The following is a 23508-nucleotide window of genomic DNA, read 5'->3' on the forward strand; positions in this document are numbered from 1 at the left end:
TCTCTCGCCGTCTCTCTCTCTCCGTCTCTCTCTCTCCGTCTCTCTCTCTCCGTCTCTCTCTCGCCATCTCCCTCTCGCCATCTCCCTCTCGCCATCTCTCTCTCTCGCCATCCTCTCTCTCTCGCCATCTCTCTCTCGCCATCTCTCTCTCTCGCCATCTCTCTCTCGCCATCTCTCTCTCGCCATCTCTCTCTCTCTCGCCATCTCTCTCTCTCTCTCGCCATCTCTCTCTCTCTCGCCATCTCTCTCTCTCTCGCCATCTCTCTCTCTCTCGCCATCTCTCTCTCTCTCGCCATCTCTCTCTCATCTCGCCATCTCTCTCTCTCTCGCCATCTCTCTCTCCTCTCGCCATCTCTCTCTCTCGCCATCTCTCTCTCTCTCTCGCCATCTCTCTCTCTCGCCATCTCTCTCTCTCTCTCGCCATCTCTCTCTCGCCATCTCTCTCTCGCCATCTCTCTGTCTCTCTCTCTCGCCATCTCTCTGTCTCTCTCTCTCTCGCCATCTCTCTCTCTCGCCATCTCTCTCTCTCGCCATCTCTCTCTCTCTCGCCATCTCTCTCTCTCTCGCCATCTCTCTCTCTCGCCATCTCTCTCTCTCTCTCGCCATCTCTCTCTCGCCATCTCTCTCTCGCCATCTCTCTGTGTCTCTCTCTCGCCATCTCTCTGTCTCTCTCTCTCGCCATCTCTCTCTCTCTCGCCATCTCTCTCTCTCTCGCCATCTCTCTCTCTCTTGCCATCTCTGTCTCTCTTTATTGCCATCTCTCTGTCTCTCTTTATTGCCATCTCTCTGTCTCTCTTTATTGCCATCTCTCTGTCTCTCTTTATTGCCATCTCTCTGTCTCTCTTTATTGCCATCTCTCTGTCTCTCTTTATTGCCATCTCTCTCTCTTTATTGCTATCTCTCTCTCTCTCTCTCCTCTCTTTATTGCCATCTCTCTCTCTCTCTCCCTCTCTCCATCTGTCCATCTGTCCATCTCTCCATCTCTCCATCTCTCCATCTCCCCATCTCCCCATCTCTCGTATCCACTGCAGCAGTTTGTTGGTATTAACAGGAAATGATGGGATTGTGTCACCTCTCATCTATGGATATTTCCTATATTTTAGTGAGTCACATCCTGGAACACAACAATTATTGTTAACCATTTTGTAATTGTCCTCAGTTTGATTCTCTTGTTTCGATGCTGCAAATTGTGTTGAAAAGAGTATTTTATTTCGTCCTGCAAAGGCATGTTCAAAGTGCCCTGATCAGCGGAATCGAGTCGATGAAAGCGAATACACAGTGCATGCATGAATGGGCATTGATGGGTGTTCCCGACATATTTCAAAAGTCCTGTGTTATCCAGGGGTTTCAGTTGTGGATTTTTTTTCCACACTGAATGAGGTTTAGGTTAAACTTCAAAAATCATGATGAACACCTTGCCCTACATTTAACATCACGACGGAAATATTAATGAGCTGCCCTTCACTTAAAATAACACTAAAGGAGGTTTTTCTACCAAATTGCAATTTTGCATTCTTCCTGGACCTCTTAAGACCTCAGCGGTCTTGTTTTCAATACCCTTGTGAAACCTTATGAAGCACACATGGCAAACTTCTGGCAATTAATACTTCAACTAGTTTTGCCCCAATCTCAGTCTGTTAGGTTGACTCGTCCAATGAGACCGCCCCTCCACCCCGCTCATTGCTTTGTTGATACCAAATGGGCGTCATCGATATAAAAACGGTTTTTTGTTATATTTTATACTCTTTCCTTGTCTGCATGCTTGTATTGAATAGTTCCCTGCTTCTTGTTGTTATTTAGATTTTTCTCAATCCCCATTGGCACATTTGTGAAAAACTGGTTGTAATAATTGACCATTCTTATGGGATTGGTGAACCCAAATCGGCATGGATTTGATCCACATTTGAAGATGTAAGTCAGAGTAGTCACTTGATCCCTCCACTGCCAGAAAGATGTGTGTGGACAATTGTATATCTACCAATGAAGAGGGCAAGCGATGATAAGACAATTCATAAAAGACGATCATTTGTACTTCAATTTTGAATCGTTGCTACCTTCCCTGGCACAAAGGTTGCCTCAATATGGAGATTAAGTGGTCGGACTTGGTGGCAAGCAGGGCAAAATATTTGATCTTTTCAAAGCTTATGACTTCTGAGAGCTTCTTTTTTTTTTTTTTTTTTTTTTCTTTTTTGTATACTGAATCGAGGCTCGTGAAAGAGCTGACATTTACTTCACAAACAGATCAACCAGACAAACAAAATATATAAAAAGAGTGAGCGGAAGACAAGAGAAAGGGAAGCACACAAACACTTGAGAGCACACAACATTTAAGAGCAGGGAGATGTGTGGGAGGGAGAGGGCTTGGGGGGAGGAGGTGTGGGAAGGGGGGGGGGGGGGGGGGTGGGAGAAGTATAAAACACAAGGACACCAAGGACTTCCAGGACAGAAGTTGGTATTTCAAAAAAGTGGAATTGGGGTGTAATTAGCAGGGATAGAAAAGATCAAGGTTTTGGATGGGGGAAGATAAGAGATGGTGGTGAACAGCTGTTTTAAAGACCTGGAGGGTGGAGTGGGATTGAAGAGAGTGAGGGAGTTTGTTCCAGAGGTGGGAGAAAAGAGGAGTGAAGGTGAGCAGAGAGTCTTGATTTTGGCAGTTTAACCATAAGAGGGTTGCAGGCAGATCTTGTGCGACCTGTAGGAATATTTGCGGGACAGAGCCCAGAGAGAGCTGGGGGGGCAAGGCCAGAGAGGAGTCGGTAGAAGACGGAAAGACCACCAACCTGCCTGCGGTGAGTGAGTGAGAGGCCCTTGGAGTTAGCTTCATCGCGGGAGATTCCAATGATTCTGAATGCTTTGGTTTCAACAGCGTGAAGACGAGCTAGGTGTGAGGCAGGAGCACCAGCCCAGAGGGGAGAGCAGTATTCCATTGAGCTGCGGATGAAAGCCTTGTATGTGGTGAGGAGCTCAGGTGTGCCAAGGAAGGACTTCGCACGACGGAGGATGCCCAGTCGGCGACTGGCTTTGGAGGCCAGATTTGAAATGTGGTTTTCCCAGGAAAGATCATAGCACATAGTGAGACCCAAAAGCTTGAGTGACAGAACTTCTTGGAGAGGATTATTCAGAAAGTGGATGGGAGGGTTGTCCAGTCGGTCTTTTCAGAGAGACATCGTAAGAGTGTGAGATTTGTCAGGATTGAAAGACATGTTCCACTTGTTTGCCCAGTCTGTGATTTTGTCCAGACTCACCAAAATGACCAATGTTCCTCGATATGGCATCCCACACCCGTCTCTGATGGTCACATTTGAAGAAGCTTGTTTGCAACAAATGGAATTTGATATGGTCATCATAAAAACTCCTCACCTCTCAAATCGATTCAAACTGATGCCTTTGAAGGAGTGAAGTGATTGCACTCTAATGGAGAAAAGTTACACTTTCAGAAATCCCCCTTCTTGTTTTGCATAATCGTAAGAACTGAAACGAATGCAACATTTCACAAATCACCTAATCCTCGTGAGTTCCTACTACAAAATCTGTCCGTCACCGTGTGCAGTACCGATTGTTCCCTATTGTTTTTGAGTATATTAGTTTCCCAAGGAACTGCTTGTATATTGATGAGATGAACGGGTGTTTTTTTTTGATACAATGGACAAAATTGCTTGGAAATTTGACCTTGATGGTTGCTTTTGCTTGGAAATGAAAGAAGCATCGAGCAAACCAGGATCAAGTTGGGAAACTTGATAAATTTTTATTTTAATGGCCAAGACAAATTGACAGTCTGCTTTGCAATCCAGTTGATCATCTTTCTCATGAGATTGAGCAGAAGTTGTTATCCTAATCATTCTCTACAGGATCCTCGATTACGATAAATGTCCATGATTAACCGAATTAAGTTTTTATTAATTTTTTAATTTTTTAAAGATGCCTTTCAAACACCAATAAAAGTCTAGCTCATGCAGTGTGTTACGCCCCCCCCCCCCCCTTCCTCTGGTCTCGGTGGACCTCCGAACCCCGAGAGGGTCCCCGGCAGAAAGATGTGTTATCCCTGGTTGAAACCCAGCAAATAACGTCCCTCAATGGAACCAGCAAATGAAACAGCCGAACCAATGATGCAACCACACCAAGTTATAAACAACCCATACTATATTATAAATCACACACGAGCCATACAGCAATGGGGCAATCAACCCTACTTTCAAATCTTACGATAATATCCTTGTCAAGCCCCTTAACCCCACTCACGGCACCTCCCCCAATGTCTCTGCTCTCCTCCAAGGTGAAGTCCCAATGTCTCTGTGCGCTCCCGCGATCGGGGAGTCAAGGCCCGGTGGTCAATTGAGGCGTGGACGAGCGAGACGGCCCCGAGGTCACGTGCTCAGCCCCCAGCCCCCAGCAGCTCAGCGGTGGCGAGGAACCTCCCAAAGATGCGCTTCCTCCCGCGATCGGGGAGTCAAGGCCCGGTGGTCAATTGAGGCATAGATGAGCGAGACGACCCCGAGGTCACGTGCTCAGCCCCCAGCAACACAGCGGTGGCGAGTAACCTCACAAAGATGCGCTCCGACGTACACGTTGCGGTTCAACCCGCGAGCCTCCGTATAATTCTCACGTGTCCCTTTCTGGCACAGCCGTTCCCGGCAATCCACCAGGGAATAATGCCCAACCGACACGACGAGAGCCTGTTCACTGCCGGGTGCTCGCGTGGCCAAGATGGCGGACGGCTTTCGCTCCAACCCGGATTATCAAGGCCTGGATCCTCCGGAACCTCAATGAGAATACCCGACGACACCGGCTCCACGCACTCCGGCAATATTTCTTATCGACCGAACTTCCCTTCAAGGACGCAAAGTTCCCTCGCCCAGTACGTCGAACGCTCGGCCCAGAGATTCAACCACCACGTCTCTTTTTTCCTTCGCTCCACCTCTTACGGTCTCGATCCGGATTTCCGGCCACATTTTACCAGGAGCGCTTTTAAATCTTTTACTCACAACAACCCTTTCCCTTAAGTCACAATAAGCATACTATCTAGAATACTTTGAACCAGCAACAATACTCATAACAACAATCATTAAGGCCGAGTCCGTAACAAGTGCTAATGGCTTTTTGGGGTGGGGTGGGGTGAGGTGAGGTGCAATGCTAATGGTTTAGTGTGGGAGGGGCATGCAGTGCTAATAATTAATTGGGGTGGGGGAGGGGCATGCAGTGCTAATAATTAATTGGGGTGGGGGAGGGGCATGCAGTGCAAATAGTTAATTGTAGTGGGGGAGGGGAATGCAGTGCTAATAGTTCATTGGGGTGGGGGAGGGGCAGCATGCATTGCTAATAGTTTATTAGAGTGGGGGAGCGGCATGCAGTGCTAATAATTAATTGGGGTGGGGGAGGGACGTGCAGTGCTAATAGTTTATTGGGGGTGGGGGGAGGGGCAGCATGCATTGCTAATAGTTTATTGGGGGGTGGGGGAGGGGTGAACATTGCTAATAGTTTACTGGTGATGGGGGGAAGGATGAGCATTGCTAATAGTTTACTGGTGATGGAGTTAGGGGGGGAGGGATGAGCATTGCTAATAGTTTACTGGTGATGGGGGGGAGGGATGAGCATTGCTCATAGTTTACTGGTGATGGGGGGGAGGGATAAACAACAACAAAAACAACATGCATTTTGAGGCCATTTTCCCTGCCAGTGCGGGGGGGTTAGCCTTGCCGTCCCCATGACAATCTTCTCCATTTTGCCCTATTTTCTGCATCTCTCCTTGTTAACCCCCTTGCCCGCATTTCTTCTTCCACCATCTTTAGCCAAGTCTTTCTCAGTCTTCCCCATCCTCTACTTCCTTCTACATTCATTTCCATCACTCTTCTCAACCAGTCACTTTCATCCTTCCTCAACAAATGACCAAACCATCTCAACCTGTTCCTCTTCACAGCATCAATCACAGGCTCTATTCCCATCATATTTCGCAATTCATCATTTGTCTTCCTCTCTCTCAACGATACTCCGCACATCCACCGAACCATTCGCATTTCCACCCTTTCCAGCCTTCGTTGCTGCTCTGCATTCATGACCCATGTCTCGCTCCCATAAATCGTAACACCTCTCACACATGCAGCATACACCTTTCCCTTCAGCTTCAACGACACTCCCCTCCTCATCAGCACGCCACTCAGTTCCCGAAACTTATTCCATGCACATCTCACTCTAGCAACCGTTGCCGAGTCTGATCCACCTTCTCCATTCAGCATGTCTCCGAGGTCGCAAAATGTTTTCACACCTTCCAGCTTCACGCCGTCTACAAGATCAAACTCAACATTTCCTCCATCTGCAGCTCCCTCTGTGCACACCTTACATTTGAATGTAGCTGCCACACTGGTTATTGACCCTCTCAGAATACTACATTTTTGATGAACCCACTCTGCGCACATTGTACATTGAATGGAGTTCACTCCGACACCCTTCCTGCACACAGCACATGGCCACTTGCCAGTTCTTTCCACCTCACCACATGCTTTACCACTTGCCATCACCTTCGTCTTTCCTATATTCACCTTCAGACCTTTTGTCTCCATACATTCCTTCCACTTGTTCATCTTTTCCTTCAGTCCATCCATACTTTCCGCAATCAACACCAGATCATCTGCATACAACAACTCCCACGGTAAACCCTCCTTTACGTTCCGAGACAGCACCTCCATTACAGCTACAAAGAGTAGTGGACTTAGTACCGACCCCTGATGCACTCCCAACTTCACCTCAAACTCACCACTGTTCCCGTGCTTCGTCCTTACAGCTGTGCGCGCTCTTTTGTACATTGCCATCACTACTCTGATCAACCATTCCTCCACTTCTAACTTCCTCAATGTCCACGTCAATACTTCCCGTGGAACCCTATAGAATGCTTTCTCCAGATCAACAAACCCAAGACACAACCTCTTCCTCTTCTCCATGTACTTCTCCTGCAACTGCCTCACAATAAAGAGCATGTGTGTCGTTCCTCTTCCTGGCATAAATCCAAACTCCATTTTGTCGATCTTCACCTTCTTCCTTATCCTCCTCTCCAACACCCTTTCCAATACCTTCATTCCATGCTCCAATAACTTTATCGCTCGGTACGAGCCACACTCCAGAGGGTCACCTTTCCCCTTGTATAGAGGGACGAAGGTACTCAGTTCCCAATCCACTGGAATGCGCCATTCTTTCACCACCAGATTACAGATCTCTGTCATTCTCTTCACACCCCAACTTCCTGCTGCCTTCAACATATCTCCCACACTCCCGCCGGCCCTCCCGCTTTTCTACTCTTCATTGCTTTTATCGCCTCCTCAACTTCCTTCTCAGTTATCTTCTCTGTCGGTCCTAAAACTGGGTTACTCTCTATGTTGCCATCCCATTCATTCTCTGTATTCAACAGCATTTCCATATATCTTTTCCATCTTCCTTTAATTCCATCTGGGTCCACAACGATTTGTCCCACTTCATCCTTCAAGCAACTCACCCCCATCACATCACACCTCTCCTTCGCTATCTGCATTGCAATCCTGAATACCGCTCTCTGACCCTCTTCCGAATCCAAGCGTTCTCTGAACATTTTCCAACATGCCTCCTGCGCCTTTGCTACCTCTTTCTTTGCAGCCTTTTTGGCTGCCTTATAACTTTCATGCTCTGCTTTTTCTGCTCCCGTACCCTTCGCCTTCTGCCAATCCTTGAACTTCTTCCTCTTCTCGTCAATCCTCTTTCCAACTTCATCATCCCACCACCATGTTTCCGAGTGCCTCGGTGGTCCTTTTGTCCATCCACATACCTCACCAACGGCTCCTAACAGACTATCTTTCATTGACATCCAACCACTTTCAAGCTGAACCACATCATCCTCTACCCTACTCAGCCTCTCTTTTTATGCCTCCCTTACTGTCACCTCTTTCAACCTCCACACCTTCATTCTCGGTTGGTACTTCACCCGAGTTGGTTGGTACCCACCGAGCTCTCCTCACACCTTTCACCCTTATGTCGCAGACAACCAAGTGGTGCTGTGAAACAGCCTCCTCCCCCGGGATCACCTTTGTGTCCCAGAGGTGCCCCCTATCTCGCCTACGCACCATCAGGTAGTCAACGGTTGTCGTCGGCCCACCTGACGTGTATGTAACAAGCTTATTACCCCCTTTCTGGAACTGAGTATTGCAAATCAACAAATCAGCTCCATCAGCAAACTCCAAAATCCTTCCACCATCTCCATTTCTCACACCATATCCGTAACCCTCTTGAACTCCCTCAAAACCATCCAAACTCCTTCCCACATGTCCATTTAGGTCTCCTACCACAACAACTTACTCATATTTCACGTTTTCCATCAGCTTCTCTATCGCGCACCAGAACTTGTCCTCTTCATCGCTCCGACCGACCTGCGGAGCATATCCCAAGATGACGTTCACCAAGAGCTTTCCAATCATCATTTTCACCATCATCAACCTATCACTCACTCTTGTCACACTCACCACACTGTCTACAAACTCCTCAGAAAACAGGACACCAACACCATTCATGCCCTCCAGGCACCCTTGCCACACAAACTTGTATTTCTGTCCCTCCCTACCCTTCACCATTCTCACACCACTTCCCTTCCATCTCGTCTCTTGCACACAACATATGTCCACTCTTCTTCTGACCAATACTTTCACCACTTCTCCTGATCTCCCTGTCATTGTCCCTACATTCCATGTCCCAAACCTCAGGAACCGATCTCCACTTCGGGCTGTACCCTGCCCATATGTAGTTGTAATTGTCATGGTTCTCTTTTTGAGGCAATGTTTTTATGGCTGGATGCCCTTCCTGACGCCAACCCTCTTAGTCGCCTCTTACGACACTCAGGGATACGGTGTACCTATTCTATCCAGGATACACACTGGGTGGGGGAGGGGCATGCAGTGCTAATAGTTAATTGGAGTGGGGGAGGGGCATGCAGTGCTAATAGTTAATTGGGGTGGGGGAGGGGCAGCATGCATTGCTAATAGTTTATTGGGGGGTGGGGGAGGGGTGAACATTGCTAATAGTTTACTGTTGGGGGGAGGGATGAGCATTGCTAATAGTTTACTGGTGATGGGGGGGGGAGGGATGATCATTGCTAATAGTTTACTGGTGATGGGGGGGAGGGATGAGCATTGCTCATAGTTTACTGGTGATGGGGGGGGGGGGAGGGGAGGGATGAGCATTGCTCATAGTTTACTGGTGATGGGGGGGAGGGATGAGCATTGCTAATAGTTTACTGGTGATGGGGGGGGAGGGATGAGCATTGCTAATAGGTTACTGGTGATGGGGTGAGGGATGAGCATTGCTAATAGTTTACTGGTGATGGGGGGGAGGGGCAGGATGAGCATTGCTAATAGTTTACTGGTGATGGGGGGAGGGATGATTATTGCTAATAGTTTACTGGTGATGGTGGGATGGATGAGCATTGCTCATAGTTTACTGGTGATCGGGGGAGGGATGAGCATTGCCAATAGTTTACTGGTGGTAAGGCGAAGGCAATACTTTATACTTCATCCAGTACCTCCCTTCGGTCAGGAGTCTGTAAGAAGTGGATATCTCGAGTATTGCAATCCTCTTTTCCATTTAAATCAGGAAAAACTGGATCCATGAATAGGAGGTTCTAAATTTCATTTGTTTTGATGGTTTCACTTAGTCTCACTCTCATGCCTTTGGCACAATGAATGGAACATACCCTCCCCTCTTCCAACCGCAAGACCTGTGTCTTCTCAAGAAATGTTAACTTTTTATCCATTAGGTTCCAGCATGCTGGCTGTCTATTAACATGGATAACCTAATCTTCTCAGTATTAGACTGCACAACAAATGCATTCCTTGTGGGAATGGATCTTAGTGTTGTCACAGTCACTGTATATTGATGCAGAGGAATGTGGATAACTACGGTCAATTCTGTCCACATGATCTCGTCGCCTGTAAAAGAGCAAATAAATTACTATAAGTACGTTTTTTCAAATATTAATATCGTCGCGTGTCTACCCTGTAGTGCTCACCGCAGGGTGATGGATGGCCAACCGAGGTTTAACTCTGAGGCATATAGTCGCCTCTGCATTTTCCCCTTCGTTCCTTATGACACACACACCACAGCCATGCCGGGGGGGGGGGGGGGGGGGGGGGGGATGGGGAGAGAGGGGAAGGAGTTAATGGAGGGCATTCCCCTCCCCCACCCCACACGCATTGGCGCGATGTCGTTTACCACCAGCCGCCGATGCGAGGTGAACAGACCAGGCTCTTCCTCATCCTTCCCGCTCGGCTGCACCGAACCCCGATATTCCTCTTTGGGGCACATGACACCAAGCGCAGCCGTCACGATGCCAACACCACGGAGAGACAAGAGAAGGATGCGTCCGCCTTTCCAGCAGCCTGGAACAGGGAGAGCGAAAATGCGACCAGGACAAGAGAGCAAATAATAAGCTGTGGCCGCCTGGCACAAACCCGGGATCAGAGAGTAGGAATGCGAAATGTACTGTTCGTAATGAATGTCGGAACCAAGAGAGGTAATGCAGACTGCTTTCTACCAAGAGCCCGGACCAAGCGAGATAATGCAAATGCATCCGCTTTCCACGAAGACCAGAAACCGAGAGCTCGAAAATGGTGACGCTCTGCCTTTTTGTTCCTGGCGCTAGAACGTTCTTTCTGATGTCCCGCGCGCTCAAACGTTCTTTCTGATGTCCCACGCGCTCGAATTGTGCCGTGCCATCACATCGCTCTATGCCATCCTGACCAATCGTTCCTCTCTGTGCGGGGCCTCACGGCCTTTCTTGATGCCCCTTGAGATGACTCGGCTGGGTGGCGTTAGTGGTAGAATGTCCGGATCCGGTCGGCGATTATGTGGTTTATTTTCGGCGCTGATCACGTGGCTGTGGTGTGGGTGTCATAAGGAATGAAGGGAAAAATGCAGAGGCGACTACACACAGGGAATGTTACCTTTGTACCCTAACTAATTAGCATAGCTCCACCCCTCGCATGGACACAAATATACACTTGCACGACATCCTGGCCTACTTAGTTACAGGAAGGTTTCTTCTTCTTCCGGACAGGCGAAGCACACTACCCTATACAATCCTACCTGGCCAAAGGTATTCCATTACTACCCCCACAAACATAACAGCCCCCTCCCTCCCCCCGGAACCGTAGCTCCTGCAACGTTCACTGCAGGCATTACCGTTCCAGCCTTAACACTTACCGATTCACACTTAATTAGCCTATGAAATAACGAGGCTGTGGGATGAGGAGGGGCTGTGGGATGCGAGCTGTAGCTAACTTACCTTTTCTCCTTCCTTACCGTTCTACACCCCTTAACAACAATTCAAATATTTACAACTCTTGGTATCGTCTGTCAATTCCTGGGGCCAGTAGACAAATTGCTAGCACACAAAATCTCTACCTTAACCACAAAACCTTAATAAAAATTTCAAGAATTCAAAACGTTTGGACAACCCTGTGTCCCTCTAAAGATCACGTCCCCCGGTGGATGCCACAATACCCAACGTTACCTGCGGAGCCAACCCAATTTACCCGAATTTCCACGGGCCCTGTCCTAGTGATACATGTGAGTGACATGGCTTGGTCGATCTTCCCCCATTCACTCACACAAATCCCATAATCAGTCACACAAATTTCAATAATCAAAACACTCATTCCAACCCCCCCTGCAAGACCATGGCTTAAATGTCATTACACACATGTGTGATCCTCAATTAGGCAGCGAGAGGTACCGTACAAGCAAGAAGGTGGGGGCGCTTCAGTTCAGGCTGTGGTGCCCGCAGTCCAAAGAGCAAGTCACCCGACTTGCGACTTCTTCACCCCCCCCCCCCAGCCCACTTCAATTCTCGGCCCTGTGGTAGCCAAACAGCTCCTTAGCTGTCATCTCGCCGGGAAGGTCTCCACACCAGGCTCCTTCGGCCTCAGGCTCTCATAGCCTCAGTCGCCAGGGGTCTCCGTACCTCAAGGCACCTAACCAAACCCTCCACTGACGGGTTTCCAATTTCCAGACACTACTGGCTGCCAGCGACAAATTACCTCGGGGAGGGGGGGGGGGGGGGGGTGCAGTCCCGCTCCTCCAGAGCTTGATCCATTCCTGTGGACACACACACCTTCCCCACCCACAAAATCTACAATGACATTTCCTCCCCCACTGCCATTCAATTCTCAAACTGTCATGCCATAAAGATGGTATTCGTTGGTATACTGCCATGGCACTTTGTGGCACACACTCCGATCCAGTCACCGGCCATGTAGTCACTCTCACCCGCCTCCACTCCAAATTACTCGTGTCCCACTTTATGAGCAAGAACAGAACCACTCGGGACAATCAACATCAAGGCACTTTACCTTATGTGCAGGTAGTCGCAGGTTGGTCGGGTCCAAGAGTGCCATCCACCTGGCCAAATTTCACATTTATCCCATGGGGCCTGTCAAATTCCCCAAATTTCCTTTTGTCCGCTGCACTGGCATGCATGTGGATCCGCCTCCTCCGGTGGGTGACCTTTCCTACACTACAACCCTTGGCTATGACAGCTCCGCCCTCTACCGTGTGAGGGCTGTCGGGTAAGTTGAGCAGCCGAAACGCCAACATGGCCCACTAGTGTCCATAAGGGTGCGATCCACCATCCTTCCTTCAGGCCGCTGTGAGGACCATGGCTCCACTAGCCCCAGCTGGCCAATGTGGTTAGCACCTGCTGCCAACTCCGCCATTCCCAAGGCCTCGGACCTGAGGGGCACGGTCGCAGTGCATGGCATCCACAATCCACATCACGTCCCCTGCACCTGTCACATCCCCCAGTCCGACCACATGCAGCCCCCAGTGCCCTCCCACATATGACCATGCCCAAGGTCGAGTCGACAGCCGTGTTCCACCAGGAGACTCCATCCCAGAAGACATGGTCTGCACACCTCGGCCACCCTTAACACCACGTTGACCCCCAGACTGCCCAACTCCATCCATACAACCCCTCGCCCAAATATTGGAGCCGTCACCCCCGTAGCCAGTTGAAGGCTGTGTCCTGCTACTCTTTCAATTTTTGTCCCATCACTCCAACACTTCGGTCTGACACATCTGGATCAATATTGGTCTCACTGGCCCAGTGTCTACCATGGCTTCACAAAATGCACCCTTAAATTTACATCTAACCTTCAAATTGCCTGTGCCAATTTTTTTTCACTATTCACATCTTCACCAAAGAAGGGCACTTCTCCATACACTTGCCAGCCGAGCATGGCCCCGTATGCTTGGCTCGTTCCAATTTCATAAGTTCATAAGTTCGTGTAACCCTATTAGTTAGTGAGATGCAGGCACAAAATAACCTGTAATGGTATCAATATCAACACATTGGGAAATGTGTATCAATGGTATCAACATATGCTATGGGAAAAGAGGTGGGGAGAAACAAAGGAGGGGTGGGGTGGTTTGGGGGATATCGCCCTGATAAAAACCTTGAATGCCAACATAATGTAGAATCTCTATTTGAAGTCAGGGAATCCCTGTTCCTTTACGCAAGAGTTTTTGGGGTTTTTTGGATACAAGATCGAGGCTCGTGTAAGAGCTAACATTAATCACAAAAAAACAAACGGATACATAAAACATATAATAAAAGGAGTGGGAGACAAGATGGGGAGAGAGAGGGAAGCACACAAGTTCAACAGTAGAGAACAGGGACATCAGGAGATCTGTGAGAGGGTTTGGGGGAAGGGAATGAGAGGGGGGGGGGGGGGGGGAAATCTTAGGTTGAATTAAAATTTTTATTAGGCAAAAAAAGTAAATGTTGCCAAGAAATCAATGAAAAAATTATTTACGATAATCTTAAAATGATATGTGGCTCAGGAGGGGCTCAGATGAGATCATTAAGAGAGGTCTATCTTTTCATCTCTGCTCAACAAAGATACTTGCACCAAGAACCAAGTTCCAACATATCGTTTGCCAAAATTCTTTGATGGCGATTCTGCTTTTAAGAAAATTAGGTTATTTCATAAATAACCTAATTTTAAGAGTGGATCAAACCTTACCATCACGTGTTAAAATTTTTACTGATTGTTGGCTAAAGATGGTGGAAGAAGAAATGCGGGCAAGGGGGTTAACAAGGAGAGATGCAGAAAATAGGGCAAGATGGAGGAGATTGTCATGGGGACCGCAAGGCTAACCCCCGCTCTTGCAGGGAAAATGGCCTTAAAATGCATGTTGTTGTTGTTGTTGTTCCTGAGTGTGGCTAAACATTTGGGTTATAATCCAGTTTCATTTACGTTATGGTTTTGAGCAGTTAATTTGCTGTTGGTTTTGAAATTTGGTGATTCCGGTCTGAGTTCACGAGAGCGATGTGATTTGTGTTTTGATTGGCTGTCCAGCTTTGCCCACCCCCACCTTTGAGTATATGATGGGGGTTTTGAGATTATTTTATTACTCTTGAGGAAGGTTAACGGATGCATGTCGTTTTTCACATGTTAACCAAGGTCACTTTTCCCCAGAATTGGCACATTTTATTAGTCCCTGTCCAGTTTCATTGGAGAAGAGGAAACCCAGGTCGAAAATCCCATAGAAAATCAATAGGAGAAAAATCCCACAAAAATCCCCTTGGAAATTGGGCCAGTAGGATATACCGATTTCAATACGGATAGTGAAATACTGGACCGGTAGAAAATACCAATAAAAACTAGGTCAATCGGCAGACCAGTAGTAAACCAATATAATACCAAAATATAAAAGAATAGGATTGAAAATAACCAATCGACATACAGTATGTGGGGAAATTACATGTCTAGACAGGGAATTGAATACAGGTCCTTTGGTGAACCGTACCAATGTTCCGCCATCTGAGCTGCTTTACATTTGTTTATAACAAAATATAATTTAAGTATTTTGGTTGGTCTCTGGGTTTTCTTTCCAGTTCCAATGGTTTATATTGGTTTCAACCGAATCTGGTTCGGTTTCTACTGGAAACTACTGGTTCCTGTACGAACCAATAGAAACTGTGATTTCCAATGTGGACCCATATAAATGTCCGACTGGTCTCTTGGTTTCTATGGGATTTTTTTGACCTGGATCGGTTTGCTCTTCGTCTGTCTGTCCCACCTATGGTGTTTCAGACTTTTTCCCCATACTGTGTGACATATTCAACTGAAACTTGGTACGTTGCTTTATTATGGTAAGTTCCAGAACAAGTTTGAGTTTCAGGGTGTTGCATCAATTTTTCACAGTTGTGCCCTTTTTGAACTTGAAAAATATGACATTGGTAGGGGGCATGTATGGCAAAGTAATTCTCCCTCTTGTTAGCCCTACTGTACACAGCAGGAGATGGTTTTTTGTAATCACTTTGTCTGTCTGTCTGGGCCATAACATTTTTAAAAAAACCTTTTTAGCTATTGTCATCAAATTTTCACCAACGCTTTATTATTATTATTAATATTATTATTATTTTTATTATAATACTGAGAAGGCAAATTAATAATTTTGTGGTCAGTGTTACTAAAATCATCAATTTTCATCAGATTGACGTGAAATTTCAATTTACCATTTGAGTTTTGCATCAACTTTTCAAAAAAAGCTTTATTAGGACAATATGGAGAACACAAATTAATAATTTGGTCAAAGGTCAAAGGTCAGCAATAACCTAAAATCGATTTTCATCCAATTGACCTGAGATTTCAATTTACCATTTGAGTTTTGCATCAAATTTTCAACAACGGATTATTATGAGGATATGGAGAACACAAATTAATAATTTGGTCAAAAGGTCAAAGGTCAGCGTCACATAATTCTCAATTTTCATCCGATTGACCTGAAATTTTAGGAACTTTCATATCGGGTCACTGAATTGTTACACCAATCAAAAGCTAGAAGCTGATTAGTTGTTTGTTAGATCTAAAGCTCAAAGGTCAAGGCTGCATAAAATCCTCAATTTTCATTTTGTATTTATTTTTAAACTGTTTTCGTTATTTTGAGCATACGGAAGAAGAAGAAGACGACGTCTGATACAAATGGAGGCAGACGGGCTTTGTATTTTCAGATGCTTTCTAGTTATGACTCGTAATACCCGCTCCGACCAAGTGGTGCCATATGATGCACGTTTCCATCGAGAGAACTGGGGTTCTACCTCCCTCCCTGAATCCCAGGAGGGTATGATTCCCATCTCTTCTTTTTTAGCCCCATAACCCTTCTCCCCCCGATCATGTCCACCCTACGTGTACGAGCACCAGCTTTCAAAATCATTTTTGCATTGAAGTCAGCCAGACAATTCGCTAATTCTAGCATCATTATCATAATTGCATTCACAATGCATCCGGTATTTTAGGCCTATCACGAGGTTCGTTTATTATTATTATTGGTTATTCGATTTTGTTCATTGTTATTTTCTTGTTTGCTGTCGTCTGTTTATCGTTAGATTTTTTAACTTCTCTTTTGCCAAAGGCCATTGATGTAGTTTTTCTGAGTCATGGCAGGGTAGACGTATAAATGAACATTTGTATTTTCGTATAAACATATAATGTATATATATGTAACACTCCTCTGCATTAATGCAGGTGCAAGGTGTGTTTAGTTCAGAAAGGTAGAAAGCAATTGATGTTTGTCTTTGAAGATCATCAGCGATCTTATGAAACGGTTCTATACGTTTGTGTAATGGGGGTCACGGAAGTGTTTTAATTATTGGAGTGATGAGATCAGATTTAGAAGCTTTAATTTAGAGCTTGGCTGCCATATTGTGGATAAGTTGTAAGGTTCTTGTGAGAAGAAGCAGGTTCTCCTATTCAGTGGTTACCTCTCATAACACCACGCTTGGCTTGGACAATTGCAGTTTGCCCTCTGATTGGAGGACAAGCATAGTCGGGCCATATTGTGCAAAAACAAATCCCCCGAGCAACACTAAGGCTTCAATACCCTCGCCATTCCAGGCATTTATACTGCCTCCCCTCCCATCCCCACCACCGCCTCCCATAACAAATCCTCAACACACCCCCCCGCTCCCCTACCACAACTACCACAATACCACATGGTCAAAAGGTCACAGTGTGGACACAGCTTGCCATTCTCCTCCAAACCTTTACCTCTATCTTCCCTTCCTTGCTTTCCGGGTCCCTTGTGCTCAATCCAATTGACATGCTTCTCATTTGACAAATTTTGCAATCCTATTCTCTTGTGCTTCAAACGGATGTGCTCCACAAAAATGTAATATTTCTTATACTTGCTCTTTTTGCTGCAGGCAAACCCCCCTCCAATCGTTGTGAACACGGACAACCTGGAAGCTTCGTCCTACGTAAGTGACATGAAGTGAGATCAAAATTGGAGAATTGGGGAGAGGAATCACAGGATTCCCCTTCCTTCACTCTGTTGTTTTTTTTTGCATTTCGCCATCATGGTTTTTCTTTTACTTTCCTTTCTATTTTCTCTTCCTATTTTCACATTGTCATTCCACAGTGTGGCAGTGCCCCCTTCTGGACACTGATGCAATACGAGTTTGAGTGGTATAGCTGAAAAGGAGTGTATAATTTGCTTTGCCTTATGTACGTGAGGTTTGTCGAACCTTTCGACAATGGCTCTTGCTTTCATTTGTTAAACAACAAGGTCAAATCTATCACTCTCCTCTGCATTGCACAGCAAAGCGTGTCACACCACGTCGTTTGTTGTGACGAAAGTAACGATGTGTGTGTGTGTGTGTGTGTGTGTGTGTGTGTGTGTGTGTGTGTGTGTGTGTGTGTGTGTGTGTGTGTGTGTGTGTGTGTGTGTGTGTGTGTGTGTGTGTGTGTGTGTGTGTGTGTGTGTGTGTGTGTGTTTTGCCCGTGTGTGTTGCCCTTTATCGACGTGCTGTATTATGTTTGTGCCTGGGGATTGAGCCAAACAATTACTACTGCCCCCATTATGCACCCCATCTTGGTCACGATCCGAGGCTTAGTGAGAATTCCTCACCTCTGGGAGTAATTGCAATTGCATCACATCATTTTTACTCACCGCCTTTTAATGGAATAGTTTTGGCATGTGACCAAAAATCATCCTCGATATGAGAACAATCGATAGACTTGGGCTGTGTTCATCGATGAAATATGCCATCACTACAATTCTGCTTCTGATATACCAAACTCTGTTAGAGTGTCAATGCTGCCGAAGAAGTTTCTTGGCAGGGATTATACTGGGTGGTTTGACCTTTCCTTCCCAGTAGTAGTTAGGGCCGAATTTTGTAATTCATTCATTGTGCCAGCGATAGGTCGCCTACTCTTCGCGAAGGACGCTGAGGGATCTTTAACCTCCACCAACTAATTTTAGCAGATGGGGCGTCCAGCTTAATGTCCATCCGAAGGACGACATACATCGATTAAACACCGGGCAGATAGTTTATTGCTGGTTGAGATATAAACCCAGGCTAGACATCTTTGAGGTGAATGTGCATACCTTTTAGGCCAGCCTGAAAGGCCAAAAAAAAAAAAAAAAAAAAAAAAGCCTGGCAGCCTCATCACTGCAATAACCAGGTTAAATGGTCACGTTGTGATAACGTCATAGCAATTCTTTTATTCTAAAAGGGATGTTGTTGGGGGGATTGGAGGGAGGGCTGGAGGGTGAGGGTGGTTGGCTGTAGTGTGGGGTGGGATCATAGACAGCGAGTCATTTCGTGCTGAGCAGTTGAATGAAATGGCTGGTGATGCGCGTGGGTGTGAAGCCCATGCTTGCAGCACGTTGATGTCTCGACTCCCATGTGGGTGGGAAGGAAGCGGTTAATAGGGTGAGTTACCAGGGAAACTGTTGCTGGGCTACCAGGAGCCGAGCACCACACGTTTTGAACTGCTGCATTTGGCATCTCCGTAACCTATCTATGGCATCTGTTTGGAAGACTGGGGATGTGTAAAGCTCCTGTAATTTCCTTCTGCCTGGTGTTTCATTTGGAGGTTGTCTCACTGAATGAATGAATGAAATATGAATGAATGATCGTTTTAAGGCCATTTTCCCCGCTAGAGCGGGGGTTAGCCTTGCGGGCCCCATGACAATCATGGTTCCCTGTTTGAGGCAATGTTTTTATGGCCGGATGCCCTTCCTGACGCCAACCCTTAGTCGCCTCTTACGATGCGCAGGGATACGTGTTTCCTTACGGATGTCTCACTGCAGGTGTTTTTTATATTTTTTTTGGCTATTTTTTAATACTACCCTCCTGCACCCCCCAATATCTCAAGCTTTAAAATCCCACAGTAGTGAGCCAGGTGGTTGTGGTAGTTTGAAAATTTAGTTCTGGTGCGATTACTACACTGTTGGGATTTTTGAGCCTCCGAGCAATTTTCCAGAGACTTCAGTTTCATGGACAGGATTTGGCACACCGACAAAACAACAAATCCGTGTAGGTAATGTTGAATTATTTGTACACATTATGTAGTGCCCGTGCTTAATGCACTGTTAAAAATAGATGGCCTATGCCCAAGGAGCGAATGATGTGTGTACCATTGTGATGTCACAACAGTAGATTAGTCACCAATGAGTGTGGCTCTCACTCTCGTGACACTGGTGAATAGTGCAGGTTTAGTGGTGACTTTGAATCTATGGTTCTCGTTTTTATTTTCCCTGCAACTTATGAAGTATAATTGGAAAAGGAAAATAAGTATCAATCAGAAAATCGTTGCTATCTTTCAACCGGTATTTTCAAGCTCCACAGACACAGAAAAATATTCTTTTGATGTGATTATATTAATTTTTATGCAATAAACAAAGAACTGAATGTGGTTTTTAATTCTAATAATTTTTTGAGGCGTTCCAGTTAAAAAAGCAAACCCGTCGGATACTGCCCCTAAAAATAGCGATGGTCACGACGTCATCTGCGTGACGTAGTCAAAGGCAAGGTTGTCTTGCAACGCAACGGATAATGACCGCACAACTCCCTTCAGACTCGTCAGAAAGTGGTGAATTTGACGAAGAATTTTCTGATCAAGAATCCTCTGATAACCAAAATCATGATAAAAACTATCCACAGCAAAACAATTATTGAGATGACGTAGCGACCCACGTGGGTAATCAAGTCGCCGTTTTGGGGGGGGGGGGTGGGGTCAATACAGCGTAAAAGGACACCAACAACAACACAACAACATGCATTTTAAGGCCATGTTCCCTGCTAGAGCGGGGGTTAGCCTTGCGGTCCCCATGACAATCTTCTCCATTTTGCCCTATTTTCTGCATCACTCCTTGTTAACCCCCTTGCCCGCATTTCTTCTTCCACCATCTTTAGCCAAGTCTTTCTCGGTCTTCCCCATCCTCTACTTCCTTCTACATTAACTTCCATCACTCTTCTCATCCAGTCACTTTCATCCTTCCTCAATACATGACCAAACCATCTCAACCTGTTCCTCTTCACAGCATCAATCACAGGCAATATTCCCATCATCTTTTGCAATTCATCATTTGTCTTCCTCTCTCTCAACGATACTCCGCACATCCATCGAACCATTCGCATTTCCACCCTTTCCAGCCTTCGTTGCTGCTCTACGTTCATTACCCATGTCTCGCTCCCATAAATCATAACACTTCTCACACATGCAGCATACACCTTTCCCTTCAGCTTCAGCGACACTCTCCTCCTCATCAGCACGCCACTCAGTTCCCGAAACTTCTTCCATGCACATCTCACTCGAGCAACCGTTGCCGAGTCTGATCCACCTTCTCCATTCAGCATGTCTCCGAGGTAGCAAAATGTAAAAACGTAAAAGGACACCGAAAAACAATAATCTTTTTCTTCTAAGATATTTATTTAGAAAAAGAACAACGATTGAGTGTTAAGTGAAGCAATATCCATAAATTAAACCAAACATGATTTTCTGTGTCTGTGGCCCTTTAAGCCATATTTCCAACGAAAGGTCAATCGTTCAATCAACGTGTTCTGTGGTGGTTTTAATTTAAAGTAAAATCTCAAATCCCTTTACAAAGAATGAAGAGATATGAAAAGTATAAATGTAGACAAGGTAAGTGTCCAAAGACGGATGATATGAGGCCGAGTTGTGTGCATCCTCGATTTCCTTACATCTTCCTCCTGGTGTGACGATCTACCAGGAGATGCCCATAGTTAGACCGTAGCTTTAATGCAGGTGAAAGGTGTGTTTAGTTCAGAAAGGTAGGAAGCAATTGATGTTTGGCTTTGAAGATCATCAGCGATCTTATAACATCTATACGATTGTGTAATGGGGGTCACGGAAGTGTTTTAATTATTAGAGTGATGGGATCAGATTTAGAAGCTTTAATTTAGAGCTTGGCTGCCATATTGTGGATAAGTTGTAAGGTTCTTGTGAGAAGAAGCAGGTTCTCCTATTCAGTGGTTACCTCTCATAACACCACGCTTGGCTTGGACAATTGCAGTTTGCCCTCTGATTTGAGGACAAGCATAGTTAGGCCATATTGTGCAAAAACAAATCCCCCTAGCAACCCTAAGGCTTCAATACCCTCTCCATTCCAGGCATTTATACTGCCTCCCCTCCCATCCCCACCACCGCCTCCCATAACAAATCCTCAACACTCGCCCCCCCCCCCCCCCCCGGCTCAACTACCACAACACTTCAATAAGTAGCAATACCACCACAGTAGACAACAGTAAAATGTTTGACACGCTCCCAAAGCTCCTACTCACAAACAAAATACTCAACACAAACATGCACGACAACAACAAATGCTGCCTGCCAAACTACCTATCATGCAGACAGTTATTCGTAATTTTTACTACTTCACGCATACAATTTTTTTCTGAATGGATTCCCTCAAGGCTCAGTCCTCTCCCCCAAACTCTTTAATCTGTTCATCCACAACCACCCAAGAACGTACACAGTTAGCCTCTTATGCAGATGATATAACCATCACCTCTACTCATAGCAACATCAACACCACCACAGCACAACTTCAACCCTTCCTCAGCACCCTACAAACCTGGCTCACCATCAACAGACTCAAAGTAGCCCCCTCAAAATCAACAGTCACTCTTCTAATAAATTACACCAAGGAACATAGCGCTGCAACACATCACACTGAACAACATCCCTATTCCACACACACACCAACCAAACAAAAATACTCGACCTCACTTTTAACACATCCATGTCATTCATTCTCAGATCATATCACAAACATTTAAAAAAAAAAATGCGCACCGAGACTGAACACACTTTGGGCACTCACAGGCACCGACTTCGGACACCACAAAGAAACAACATCACCAACATACAAACAGTACATTAGACATCAACTATGACAGCTCATCTTGGGCCTCCAGCCTATCAAACACACATCTCAACACCCTGCAGACCATAAAAAACAAAGCCTTTCACATCATCACAGGTTGCAGATTAACATCTATCGAGCACCGACACACACAGATAAAAATGCTAAAAATCAAAGACCACTTACATATGAGAGGTGCACACACAATTCTTTGCAACGGCAAATGCCAATACTAATCACCCATGCCTGTACAACCACCCATAGCCCCCTAGACACATTAAAACTATGCCACAAAACCACTTCAGTGTCATCCTTCGTAACATCCCCCTACTAAACAAGGGAAACTACAAAAAACACATCCGCACCCACATCACCATAATCGCAAAAAATAACATGGGCCCAAACAGTATCATGGGCACAAAACCCCCACCCATCAGTAACACAGAGAAACTACTCCCTGGGTCTGATCGTGTTCACCTTTCACGCCTTCGTTGTGGACACCACCCACAACTTTTACACTACAAACAAAGACTCGATGACACCACTGACGACGCCTGCAACGACTGCCAGGCTGCTCCACACACAATAAAACATATCGTGGAAGACTGCGATCCTGACTTAATGTATGCAAGAGCACAACATCTTGGATGTGAGAGATCTCTGGGTCGCACCTGTGAGATTGATCGGCTATCTCCGTGCTGCTGTTCTGTTCAACAGAACTGACTGGGGCAACACAACAACTCAATAATACGTTGTCGTTATATACCTTGGATAGATTCCAATTGCACTGGCTGACATTAGAGGCCTGGGCCCTGGGGCTTACGCTGTGGCCTTCACAAGGCCCGTGACGCCTATCGGCTCCAACTTTTCGATATTTGATGATCCTTTTAACAGACAATTTTGTCATTTTGCACTGAATGGAAAACTCATAAGGATGACTTGGGGATTGTGAATATGACAGCTCTAAAGAGGTCTTTGGCTTCTCGTAGCACCAACATGGTGACTATGATTTTGCAGGTTATATTTGTTGGTGAAGTCAGGCCAGCTGTCGAACCAATGGATGGAAAGGAGGGTTACATATGGAAGAACAAACAAGCGTATTATATATTTTTTTTGTTTTTTTTAACTACCACAATTATTCCCTCGTTCTTGTGGGGTTGGCCTGGGGGAAACTTGGTAAAAGGCTTTTACGAACTGGCTGCCCAGGTTTAATGTTCGACTAAGGCTAGGGCAAAAAATTGGAATTTGTTCATGGTGCCGGCGATAGCTCACCCTCTCTTCGTGAAGATCACCATGGGATATCCACAAACTAATGATAACAACTCC

The 23508-nt window shown here is 45.9% G+C and overlaps 1 protein-coding gene across 1 annotated transcript in view; it reads left to right on the plus strand.

Annotated features, from left to right (window-relative positions):
• DLG1 (discs large MAGUK scaffold protein 1) overlaps positions 1 to 23508 on the plus strand; it is a gene marked incomplete in the record, with an annotated part of 214084 nt that overhangs the window by 68711 nt on the left and 121865 nt on the right. The window contains 1 exon segment of the mRNA XM_078767605.1: positions 17213 to 17266. Within this exon segment, the coding sequence (XP_078623731.1) occupies positions 17213 to 17266 (54 nt within the window).

Source organism: Myxine glutinosa, chromosome 13 (genome assembly GCF_964187855.1).
Source record: "Myxine glutinosa chromosome 13, kmMyxGlut1.1, whole genome shotgun sequence".
Classification (NCBI taxonomy): domain Eukaryota; kingdom Metazoa; phylum Chordata; class Myxini; order Myxiniformes; family Myxinidae; genus Myxine; species Myxine glutinosa.